This window comes from Thamnophis elegans, chromosome 3 (assembly GCF_009769535.1).
Source record: "Thamnophis elegans isolate rThaEle1 chromosome 3, rThaEle1.pri, whole genome shotgun sequence".
Classification (NCBI taxonomy): domain Eukaryota; kingdom Metazoa; phylum Chordata; class Lepidosauria; order Squamata; family Colubridae; genus Thamnophis; species Thamnophis elegans.
Window position 1 is genome coordinate 16123933 of NC_045543.1, and position 13228 is coordinate 16137160.

The 13228-nt window shown below is 36.9% G+C and overlaps 1 protein-coding gene across 1 annotated transcript in view; it reads right to left on the reverse strand.

Annotated features, from left to right (window-relative positions):
* Positions 1–107: 107 nt before the first annotated feature.
* Positions 108–13228, reverse strand: part of NEK5 (NIMA related kinase 5) — a 27927-nt gene continuing 14806 nt past the window's right edge. The window contains exons 16-23 of the mRNA XM_032213326.1: positions 11919–12023; positions 10862–10942; positions 10151–10222; positions 7452–7542; positions 6013–6132; positions 4058–4195; positions 2056–2167; positions 108–661 (exon numbers count right to left, since the gene is read on the reverse strand). Coding sequence (XP_032069217.1) covers positions 442–661; positions 2056–2167; positions 4058–4195; positions 6013–6132; positions 7452–7542; positions 10151–10222; positions 10862–10942; positions 11919–12023 — 939 coding nt within the window. The 3' untranslated portion in view covers positions 108–441. The remainder of the gene's footprint in view (positions 662–2055; positions 2168–4057; positions 4196–6012; positions 6133–7451; positions 7543–10150; positions 10223–10861; positions 10943–11918; positions 12024–13228) is intronic.

Here is a 13228-nt window from a genome sequence, read left to right on the forward strand (position 1 = left end):
GTATTAGGGCTTAAATCTATTCCATTATTTTAATTCTTTCCATAATCTATTCTTTAATTAACTAAAAGCTATAGAATCTATCCAAGTTTGAATGCCTAGAACTTTACATTACAGACCAATAGTCAAAATGTTTACTGAAAAATGTCTATCATCTGTTTTCATCCAAAAACTGAAACGTGATGAGTAGTGAAGCTCTATATTTATTGTGGTTATAAATTTGATTTGAAGTGCATCTGTGAAAGTATCACTACATTAACTGTTTTTAATGGCAAAGGTATATGAAATCCAAGGGAGAGAAGAATTCCAGCAGATTTTTACTTTGCTATACTAGACAACTGTAAAATTTACAACGAAAAGATGAAGCACCCACTTTCCAAACTCAGGTCTTAACATTCATACAATTTATTATTAATTCTTAAGTATTTATTACCGAAGAATGTGTTAACTGATTGCACTTTGTTTTTCTCCAGTCAAGTAATTATTATCTTCCAAGCTGTCATTAGATTTGCTAAGTTTGCTATTGGCTATAGATTGTTTTTGTTGTTCTGTGTTTGCTGATTCAACTGGATTTTTTGAAATCTCCTCCTCTAGAGATGTTACCACATTTTTCAAAGATTCCACTAGCTCATCTCTTAGTTCATCTTCAGATTCTTCAAAGTTTCTGTACAAGAACAAAAAATGGTGTTATGTTTTTACTAAATTACCAAAATGCTATGTTTACAAATAAGGTAACACTTCTGAGCACTAGATGGTAGCAGTGTGGTATGTACCATATTTTTAGGAGTATAAGATGCACCAGAGTATAAGACGCACCAAGATTTTGAAGAGGCAAATTAAAAAAAGGTTTTTGCACTCTGCAGACCTCCCAAAAATGGCCAGTTTTTTGTCCAAAAAAAGGGCATGCATAGCCTTTAGGAGGCTTATAGAGTGCTCCTGGGGGCTGGGGGGGGGAAACGGCCTGTTTTTTGCTCATTTCTATCCTCCCCAGCCCCCAGGAGCACTCTGGAAGCCTCCTAAAGGCTCTGCACAGCCATTTTTGCAAAGTGGGCAGGGTTTCAGAAGGCCAAAATTCAGTGTATAAGACGCACCAAGATTTTCACCCTCTTTTGAGAGAAAATGATGCATCATACTCCAAAAAATATGGTACATAACATCTATATAATAGGCTTGGTTGAATGCAGAATCTGAATCGGGATTATGATTTGGGCAGAACTGTCAAAATGATATTTATAGAAAGACATGCTCTTATAGATCCATTAAATAAACAATATTACCTCTCTAGCAATCTCCATACTATTGGTGTAGTACAGTGTTCCCCAAACTTGGCAACTTTAAGACTTGTGGACTTCAACTCCCAGAGTTCTCCAGCCAGAAGAGCTAGCTGGAGAATTCTGGGAGTTGAAGTCCACAAGTCTTAAAGTTGCCAAGTTTGGGAACCACTGGTGGTGTATATATTTGAATCCATTATAAATAGAAAACTAGAGTGATACAGTGTCATCATGAGGGCTTTTGGTTACACAAATTCACAGCTCCACATAATTCCAGCCAGCTAAAAAATTCAACAAGGAACATGTAAGCTCCTTGTTATCTCAGTGGATTTTATTATATAGATGAATTATCTATGTGCAGTGTAATGTTTTATAAGCACATTCATACAATTAACTTTGAATGCTGCAATTGGGAATTGATCAGATTAACTGCAAAATTTAACTCATCACAACAATTTTGCTCATCTTTTAATGACTCATATTCAATCCATTTAAACAATTTATATGTCATCAGTTAAACTTACGTTAGAACATGAGCAGTTGTGTGTGGTCTGATGGACCTTCCCATTACTTTTGAGACATGCAGAGCAAAATGGTTTCTGATTGGCAGTATTTATTGTTTTGTTGCAATGCATGTATTTGATGTGGTTGTCATTCTCAGCTTTGCATACTTATACATATATTAAAATCTGGACTATTATAAATTTAAAAAGTGAGCTGAAGAAAGTTTGTATGAACCAGTTTTTCAAAGGGCCAAGTTACACATCCAGCAGTTGTAATGACTTACGTATCATCATCATCAGATCTTGGATCAAGTTTACTTTCATCTGGGTTAGCAGCTAAATTAATTTCTGGAGCATCTTTAATAGATTCTGGAATCTGGTGATTTATTGTTTCTTCTGAAAGAATAGAGTTTTCATTTCATGGTGATTTCATATACCAAGTTTCATGTACCATTTCATGAAATGTACTAAGATAGCTTGAAGTAATACCAACAATATATTGTATTACAAATAAAAGTTCTATAGATGGAGGATGAAGGACTTCTTTCATATTCACAACAGGTCTATACGAATTTTACATAAATGTATTCCTTACTTGATCTGATTTTGTATTGCACGAAAATATGTGCTTAAATCTGATTTGTTGAATATCTCACAACCGACTAAACAATAAATTGTGGCTTATATGATTTACAAGTTACAGTGGCAGGGATCACACTAGACTTAAGTCAAAGCCAAACATTATGGCTTAAGTTGACAAGTGAATTCAATGTGTAAGTTTATGTATAAGTTGGGGTTTTTATCTTTAATGTTGAATGTAATATTTTCATTGCTGACATTTCAGTCAGCTCAATCTTAATTAAAACTTGTTTTTTTCTAAGCAAAAGATCTTAGTTTTTAACTTTTGGGAAAATATTTGATATATAGACTCAAAATATTCATATCTGAGTTAATGTTTCATCATCTCTCCAAGTTGTATTTAGTAAGCTATTAGAATTGTTTGTCAAAATATTATACACATTAGGTTCTGTTTTATGTCATTTGGTATTGCCCAAAAATTGTGAAAGTGATTGTGTTGCTCATTAGTTACGTAAGAATCTGAAAATCCTAACCAGTTTTAATTATTCATCCATTTATTCCTAATATGACTATCTATTTACTTAGAAACTAGCATCAGTAGCTTCCATGGAACTTAACTCCAGAAAAAGTGAGATGAAAAATTAAAAGGATGTTATGAATAAAATATCTTTTCTCTAAAAAGTGACTGTTTTAAATAAATTAATTATATGGCCTAATGATTAGAGGATCACTCTCTTGCATATATAAAAAAATTCCCATTATGAAGAATTGATCATTCTAATAGAACTGCAAAAATATATTTAAGATATCAGGCTGCCTCATGTAAAAACCCAAGTAAATATTGCTGCTTTAAAGTTACATCATCTTTGTAATTAATATAATTGTACATATATGTATGAAGTGTGTGGGGGTATGTTATTGTGAAACATGGCAAAATTATCATTTGTTGCTTGCAAGCAAGCAAATGATTTTGATTTCATTTTTCTTAAGGTGGCTTTTATATTCTTTCCATCCACATGACATTCAGAAATTACATTTACAAAATTTGGATACCTTCCTGTCATATTTTTAATTAATTTAATTTTTCAGATTTATTCCTCTTATCCTGGTAGAATAACCTCTCTTAGGATGAGGGTTAAGCACACTTACTTCCTTGTGCACAATTCTCCCCTTTCCTTCATGGAGCATTCAAAATATATTCTACCCCAGGGGTATCAAACACAAAGTCAACCACAGACTTGATGTCGCCCTCAGTGAAATTGAATTTGACATCCCTGTTCTACACAATCGCCTACCCTAGGACACTGCAGCAGAAATTGGGTGAGTGAGGAAATGATGGAATAGCAATAGCAATAGCAGTTAGACTTATATACCGCTTCATAGAGCTTTCAGCCATCTCTAAGCGGTTTACAGAGTCAGCATATTGCCCCCACAGTCTGGGTCCTCATTTCACCCACCTCGGAAGGATGGAAGGCTGAGTCAACCTTGAGCCGGTGAGATTTGAACCGCTGAACTGCAGCTAGCAGTCAGCTAAAGTGGCCTGCAGTACTGCACTCTAACCACTGCGCCATCTATTCCACTCTTTGCCTGTACACGGACACCAGTGGATACAAATCTTAGATGCTATTCTAGTTCTACTCAAGCTCAACCTGTTATGCAGAGATATCCTTAACTTCAAATAATAAAAAATGCAAAGGAACAACTTACTAGGTTCTTCAGTTTGGCATAATGTGTCACTGGTGCATTCTGCTTCTGCTAACATATTCATTAGAGTACTTGGTAATTTGGGGCTCCATTTTTTCCTGGCATCAGGTAACTCGGAATGTATTTCATTTATCTGGCCAGCTGAGGAAAAAAATGTTTCATTCTTTATACAGGTAGTCCTTGACAGGTAAACCATTTGTTTAGTGACCGTTCAAAGTTACGACACTTAAATAAGGTTACTTATGACTGTTTTCACACGTACAATCATTATAACATCTCTGGTACCGTAATAAAAATTCAGACGCTTAGCAATTGGCATATATTTATGATGGTTGCAGTGTTCCTGTGTCATGTGAGCACAAGCAAAGTCAATGGGATAGCCAGGTTCACTTTACAAACATGTTATTAACTTAACTGCAGTGATTTATTTAACAACTGTGAGAAGTAGGGTCATATCATGGGGCAGAATTCACTTAACAACTGTTTTGCCTAGCAGTGGAAATTTTGGGCTTAGTTGTCATAGGCCAAGGACTACCTGTATTTTGAAAATAATAATAATAATAATAATATAGATTTGATCCTCTTTGTGATACATTTCCATTTTTCTTCATCCCTCCTTTTTCTTTTGCTCCTGGAAATTACTGAATTATCCTCCAACCAAGATTATATGTCCCAGATTAATGACTGATCATTTAGTTCTGTTATGGCAGATTCAAACTTACATATGATCCATCCTTGAAGTTATAACTGTCATAATCCTCCCTTATGGCCACATGATTGCATTTTGGATGCTTGGCAACCAGCTTGTATTTGTATGACTGGTGGCAGTGCCCCACAGACATCTGCAATATTTTGCTGGATTTGCTTAACAACCAAGTGGTTCACTTCACCATTTGATTCACTTAAAGGCCACAGTGGTTTGCTTTATGACCATTGTAAAAACAGGCAAGAGTCCGGTGACATGACGACCTGCTTAATGACCACAATGACATACAACCAAAATTGTGGATTCAATTGCGGTCATTAAGTGATAATTACTTGTAGCGAACATTAATTTGTTGTTGAGCAAAATCAATTATCTAGGCTATGGAGAACCACAGTGATAGTTCATGAGATACCTCAAGAAGCCATGTGTAGAATAATGTATGACAACATGGGAGACAGAAGTACTCCTGAAGTCATCATTTCATGTTATGCAGAATTGTTGGGCCCTGGATCAGATTCAGTGTCTCCTTGCACCAGGAGGAAGACTCTCAATCATAGAAATGTTCTGCCTAGTAGAACAATTTGTAATAACTTCCTCTCATTGGAATTCCTAGTCATCCTTCCCATACTGTTCTACAGAATTCCACAAATCTTTGCAACAGATTTTTGGGAGAGCAAAAGTGCCCATGGGAAAACAGGAGGTAGATAAATTGTTTTATTTCTCCTCTTTTGCAAGTGAGAAAAGGATACTTTTATCACTGAGTGACAAATTTCATACTTCTACCCCTCTTCTCCTTGGTACTCTACCACAAATGTTATCAAACTATTTTTCCTAAATTAGTATGTATCGTTATTAGACTGTATTAACTCGTTTTGTGCTTCAGTCTGAGGTAAAGTGGACAGAATATGATGTAATAAAATATTGTTTTATACTTCTTTGGATAGTATTTTTGAAGCAAAAGAATTGAAAACTTCATAGCAAAAGCACTTAAGACTTCACAGTGCTTTATTCTCTAAGAAGTTTACAGAGTCAGTCTATTGCCCCCAACAATCTGGGTTCTTATTTTACCAACCTCAGAAGGCTGGAAGGCTGAATCAACCTTTAGCTGGTCAGAATCAAACTGCTGGCAGTCGGCAGAATTAGCCTGCAATGCTGCATTCTAACCACTGCACCACTATGGCTCTTATATCTTGAAAACTACTGAAATAATAGTTCAGGTTTAAAACAAAGTAAAATATTTCAGAAAGGTCACCTTCATCCATAGTATTCCATACAGATGTGATATCTGCATTTTCTAAGAGATTCAGTAGTGTCTGTGGAGTTGAGATTTGCCAATGTTTTCTTTCGTTTGTCACATCTTCATTGTCAACTTCTAAGGAGAAAAATCTTTATTATTTTTTTTCTGAAAGGAAACAATATTGATGCTAACTATAGCTTATTCATGCCATTATCTACATGTAATCCTTAACTTACAACAGCTCATTTAGTATCCATTCAAAGTTGCAATGGCACTAAAAGTGACATAACTTTTTCACATTTATTACTGCTGCAGCATCCCCGTGGTAACATGATCAAAATTCAGACTGTTAGCAACTGATTCATATTTTATAATGGTCATGTGATCATCTTTTGCAACCTTTTGACAACCAAAGCAGAGGTGGTATTCAGCCAATTCTAACCAGTTCTACCAAACTGGTAGCAGAAAATTTGAGTAGTTCGGAGAACCAGCAAATACCACTTCTGACTAGCCCCACACCCAATCTATTCGCTGCCTCCCGAGTCCTAGCTGATCGTCTGGGTCTTCTTTTGTTGCCCTGCATAGGAGAACGAAGCTGGAAAGCAGGTTAGTGGGGTGGAGAGGGAATGGGGATTTTGCCGTATCCTTCCCCTGCCATACCCACCATGGCACGCCCACCAAGCCACGCCCAGAGAACTGGTAGTAAAAAAAATTGAATCCCACCACTGCAGCAAAGTCCATGGCGAGGTCACTGTCAGCTTCTGCTTTGCTGTCGCTTCAGCTGCCATGAAACAGGGAGGGAGGGCATGGTATTTGGGAGGGGTTACTCATTGTGCTGGAGGAAGGTTCTGGAGTTCACCGACTGATCAGACTACGCATGCGTGGGTGTTTCCCGCCAGGACTAACGGCACCGACATTCCTTCTTCGTGATGCCGTTTGAAGTTATCTCACACCTGACACTTGAAAGAATTATGATTGGACTGGGACTATGATGCCAAGGGGTGGGGAATGGGCTATTCTATATATCAATCGCTTTCGCGCCTAATAATCAGACTTCGCTACGCTTTGCCTTTAACCATTCTTAATTAGTAAAAGTACACTTGATTTCTACACATGGAGTCTCGTGGTCTTTCTTTCCTAATTAATTAATGGAGAGGAGCTGACAGTCACATTCATTTAACAATTGCATTACTAATTTAACAACTGCAGTGATTCTCAGCAACTATGGCAAAAAGGTCATAAAATGAAGCAAAACTCAATTAACAAATGTCTCACTTAGCATACATACATACATACATACATACATACATACATACGCAAACCAAGCCCAAATAATCAAAAAAGACTGGGCCACAGTCATCTACTGAAAATCAACATAGTTGGAATCTAACTGCGAGTAGATCCCAGTGATTTTATGTGACCGATAACAATGTTAATAATTTCAAGAAGCATACCCATCCTCCAATGCCATAATTCCTCCTCCAGTTTTTTCTTAAGGTTTTCCCCATGTTCAAAAGTCAGTGTTTCATTAAGTTCATCATGCTGCTGAAATCAAACATACACAAAAATCTGTTTTGAAAAAATTAACTTACATTCTTGGGTTGTTTTTTTTTAAGCAAAAGCACTGAAATAATATCAGAACCAGACAAATCAAGTCACCAAATAAAGGTAAGTGTAAAGGTTCCCCTTGCATATGCATGCTAGTCGTTCCTGAGTCTAGGTCTAGGGGGTGGTGCTCATCTCCGATTCAAAGCTAAAGAGCCAGTGCTGTCCGAAGGCGTCTCCGTGGTTGTGTGGCCGGCATGACTAAATGCTGAAGGCACATGGAACGCTGTTACCTTTCCACCAAAGGTGGTTCCTAATTTTTTATTGGCATTTTTACATGCTTTCGAACTGCTAGGTTGGCAGAAGTTGGAACAAGTAACGGGAGCTCATTCCATTACGCAGCCCTAGGGATTCGAACTGCCGATATGTCTGATCAACAAGCTCCACATCTTAGCCACTGAGCCACCTTGTCATGTATTATATATCAATTAAATTATATCATCTATTATATGCTTTTCACTGAGACATTCACTGAAATAGTACATAATCTCTCTTCAAATTTTTATGAGAAGAAAGAAATTTCATAGAATGTCATATTTTCTGTCAATCATTTTGAGAATCTCTTTTTGATAGAAATCATAACGACCCAAATGTTTATATGTACCAATCTGCACATTTTCTGCACAGAAATCATCATGGAAATATATGGCGTAACTAAAAAAGTCTATGTAGTAAAACTTTTTATTTTATTATATTTTTGTGGAGCTTTTTAATATTCGGTGAGTGTCCTCCAGGGGGTTATAAAGCAACCAATTGGGTTGTGCATCAATCTAGACTCCAAAAGGAAAATGTGATTCATAATGAAAGATGACTAGATGGCTATAGATGGACTAATAGATCCCCCATCACAACCTGTGCAACTTGCTTCCTTCCCATCCCATTTTTAATTATAATTATGTATACTTTCAATTATAAAGTTGTATTCTTATTGTTATGGTTTTATGGCTTTTAATGTTGTAAGCTGCCCAGGACTGATAGTTGGAGAAAGAAAGAAAGAAAGAAAGAAAGAAGGAAGGAAGGAAGGAAGGAAGGAAGGAAGAGGGAGGGAGGGAGGAAAATTTCCCTCCTTAAATCATACACAATGTTTCCTCTAGTGAGAGCAGAGCAAAGGTGGGTTTCAATTTATTTTACTACCTGTTCACTCGTGCGCACTCGCATGACGCTTCTGCGCATGCAGAGCCTCCTGCCACCACCATTACCGGTTCGCCCGATCCAGGGTAAACTGGCAGAAACCCCGCCCCTAGAGCAGAGCCCTAATAACTCCATAGGGGTTTTTTTACATTTTGTATTGAAATATAAATCGGTTATGCTTGCTTTACCTAAAATTGCTATGGCAGAGATGTTTCAAATGAAAATTAAATACCAGGAGTTCAGTTCTGTCGGCAATTTTGCACACGCGTGAGCGAAGCAAGCATGTGTGCTGTCACTCACGTGTGCGCATTTGCACTTAAATAGGTCTGTGCCTGCACAAAATGCTAAAAAATGAAAATAAATTAAATGTATGCAATGAAAATTGTTCTGCACATGCGCAGAAGTGAAAATCAAGATGGCATCATCGTAGGAGAACCGGTTCAGCGGCGTGGCAGGCCATCAAACCACTACCGGTTTGGCAGAACCAATCCGAACTGGTAGGAACCCACCATTGGCCATGATGAAAGGTTATACAAAGCTATACTTAAAGAGCAGAACAGGGAGTCAAGCATAAGTCAGGCCAGAGGGAAATTTCAATCATTAGCTCTTGAAATATATCTTTCCTAAAAGTCAGATGCAACAATAAGAGATTGTAGCAGAGGAATATTGATGGTAATATCTTCTCCTATTGGAATATAAAAATTGGTAGGAAGATTGGAAGATCTGGATCAAGAGAAAAAAATACTGAGAGGCATGATGGGCTGATCCTTTGTTATTTTCAGGCCAGCCCCACGGGCCAAATTTAAGCACCCCATGGGCCAGATCTGGCCCACGGGCCTTGAGTTTGACACCCCTGCTGTATAACCTCAATTTTTAAAAAAAGAGAATACTGTGGAACATTCACCTTGTTGTAACACATAATCTTTACATAGGCAGGAAATCTTCATGCACAGATTGATGGTCATTAACAATCTTATCATTACATGCAAATACAGGTAAGCCTTGACTTACAACAGTTCATTTAGTAACCATTGAAAGTTATAACAGCGCTGAAAAATGAGAGTTATGACTGTTTTTCACGGTTACAACCTTTGCATCATCTCCATGATCATGTGTGATCAAAATGCAGATGCTAGACAACTGGTTCATACTTATGACCGTTGCCGTGTCCCAAAGTCATGAGATGGTTTTGCAACCTTCTGACAAAGTCAATGGAAAATCCAGATTCACTTAACAACTGGGTTACAAACTTATCAACTATAGTGATTCACTTAACAATTGTGGCAGGAAAGGTTGTAAAATGAGGCAAAGCTCACTTAAATGTCTCATTTAACTACAAATGTTAAGTGAACTTTAGGCTTAATTGTGGTCGTACATTGAGGACTACCTGTATAATTATAGATAATTATAATTATACCTCATTTTCTTCCTGGATGTTTTTCTCATCTGCTGCATCATCTGTTAAATTAACCTGAAACTTTACACCTCCCTGAAAAATAAAATGCAGAAACATATAACTGAGAGAAATGATCATTCCTCTTATGCTATTGAGCATAGCAACATAAAAAAATGTTGTCATTTTTCCCTCTGGGTAGACGGAAGAAGAAAATTAAGTAAAAAGGACAACAAACAAGGGATTCCTTTACTTTGCTGAGATGTCCATGATAGCAAAATGAAAGAAAAAGATCCCTTGTTCTTCATTCTTTTATGTTTAAAGATTCCGATACTAATATTCCAGTTGAAATGATATCATACGAAGGTGGCATTATTATTATATACAGATGTGCAGAGGTGGTATTCAGCAGGTTCTGACCAGTTCTGGAGAACTGGTAGAGGAAATTTTGAGTAGTTCGGAGAACTGGTAAATGCCACCTCTGACTGGCCCCGCCCCCACCTACTCTCTGCCTCCCAAGTCCCAGCTGATCGGGAGGAAATGGGGATTTTGCAGTAACCTTCCCCTGGAGTGGGGAGGGAATCGAGATTTTACAGTATTCTTCCCCTGGAGTGGGGTGGGAATGAAGATTTTACAGTACACTTCCCCTGCCACGCCCACCAAGCCACCCCACGCCGACAGAACTGATAGTAAAAATGGTTGAATCCCACCACTGTAGATATGTATAAATTGAACCTTTGCTTTCTGTTGTACTTCTGGGTTGTTCTTCACCTGCCATCTCTGCAATCCAATTTGTTTCAAGTTTTGTTCCATGTCCTGGGGTGAAAAGAGGAGAAAAAAGCAAATTGTACATGGCTATTTTCACTAAAAAGATACGTTAAAAGACAACCAAAAACAATAACAAGACTAATAGATGGGCAGAAGGGATCTTTTCTAATGCTAAACTGTTCTACAGAATCATTTAATAATACTTTAGTACAGGGTGACAGAGCATAAATCAGGATTTATTATTACAAGAATGGGCAGTGTGATAGATGTGATGACCTAATATTACATGCTTGGCATCAGAAGCCTCCCAAACTCAAGAGTCAATATTTTTGACTTGTTTCAGGTGATCAGATGTTTAAGGGATAAAATATGTGCTTTTCCATTGCTTAATCAACCCACAGCAATCCTAAAAACCTGAACTCTTCTCCCCAATTTTGAAAGGTTTAAACAAACAGAATGGATCTTTTTACAAGGAGTATGAGATTAATTTTTAACCTCCAAATCTGAAAGTAGGAAAAAAGAATCCAAGATTCTTAGTCTGCCCAGTCTTGTGGCATCATGTCATCTGGCCATGTGCCCAAAGTCCTAACCAGGAGCCAAGGTCACCCCTCTATCAGAAAGACACAATTCTATCCTAGTAGATTTCTGATTATTTGCTGTAGATGGAAGGGGTTTGTTTTCAACCACCAGTTTTTTAACAATTATTTCCGAATCTGTTAGCAGTCTTAATCTGTGTTAATTTTGATGTAAACTTGTATTTTCAAGTTATCCCAGTATATGACACATGCAATATTTTTATAATAGCTTGGATGGGTGGACAGACAGAAAGACAAAAAGGTACAAGAACTTAAATGTACACTTTTCTATTAAAAAAAATTAAACGTATATGTATATCTGGTGGAAATTACAATTACTTATTTGTACTTTTTATTTTATTCAAACAAAAATAGCGCTTGTCCCGTTAATGAAGACACTACAATAAACTGGGGAAAAAAGGTTGTACCAAAACCAAAAGTGCTGATACCTGGCCTGGTTCATTTCTTTCTTCATAATTAGTATTAGGAACAGACTGGTCCTCACTCTTTCCCTGTTTCACAATATAGGTTTTTTCCCTTAGGTTTTTATTTTCCTTTAAGACAACAGTCATAAACATAACATGTTTTAGGTTCCACAGATGGATCTTAAGTATAATCATTAAAACTTTCTTCTACATGAAAATACTGCCAATAAAGTATTACTGTGTCATAACAAAAAAATGATTACAGAAAACAGCATTAAAATATGGATTTCCACCCAAATAATATTCAAATATATTTCTAAACTTGTGGAGTATTTGCATTAAAGCAATCTACATTTAGGACTATGTAAAGTAACTTTAACTCTGGAACTTCTAAGGAAGAAATGGTAAACAGAAGATGGTTCCGCTGAGGGCAGAAAGGACTACCACAGTGGATGAAAAACCAGTGAATGAACTGACTTTTCACAATTTCTTTCTGGAGAAGGAGTGGATTTGGGTCACCCATAAGTGCTCCAGACACTTGCTTCTCATGAGGAGACCACAAAACAGTGGTCTCCAGTGGGTTTAAAGCTCTGGGAGATGAGGTAATACCATCATAGCTCAAGCCATGGTTTGGCACCTACAAAAGGAGACAAGATTTGTATATTTCCTTTCTTAATCACTTTTGGAAATTGGTTGTTTAACTGCTTTTAAGATATTAGGAATTTTAAAAAGGAGGTTTTGTGTGTGTGTGGGGGGGGTAATGAAAAAGAGAATTCTTAGAAGCTGGATAAGTTTACCCATGCAACCCAGAAACAAAGCTTCCATAAATATGATACTGTAAAAAAAGTTGAGATCCCTCCCTCAATATGAATGTAAGGTGAAAATTTATTTTGTGTTTTCTTCCCAAGAATCTTTCAGTCTTTTTCAACTTAAGAAGACAACTTTTTAATTTATTACATTAAAAATTCTTATGATTACAGAAAAACAAGTATAACAACCGTATTCCAGTAGCACCTGTTACTAACCATAATGACACCCGAATCACATAAACACAATGATAAAGCATATAGATGCAATAATATCCAAATATCCTGGCACAAGCAATTAAGTTACAGCATTTATATGAATGACATCATATACATATTTTGTCATCTAATACGCTTGACCCTTCCTCAGCCATCCATGAGGTACACATTAGCCCTACATTTGAAAGAAGTGTTTCAAATTATATTTTAGTCTGAATAAATCATCTTTGGAGCTTTAAAATAGCCACATCTTTTGCAAGGCTTGAACAGTTGCTCTAAGAACTGTTCCTGGCTATCTCAAGGGTATGC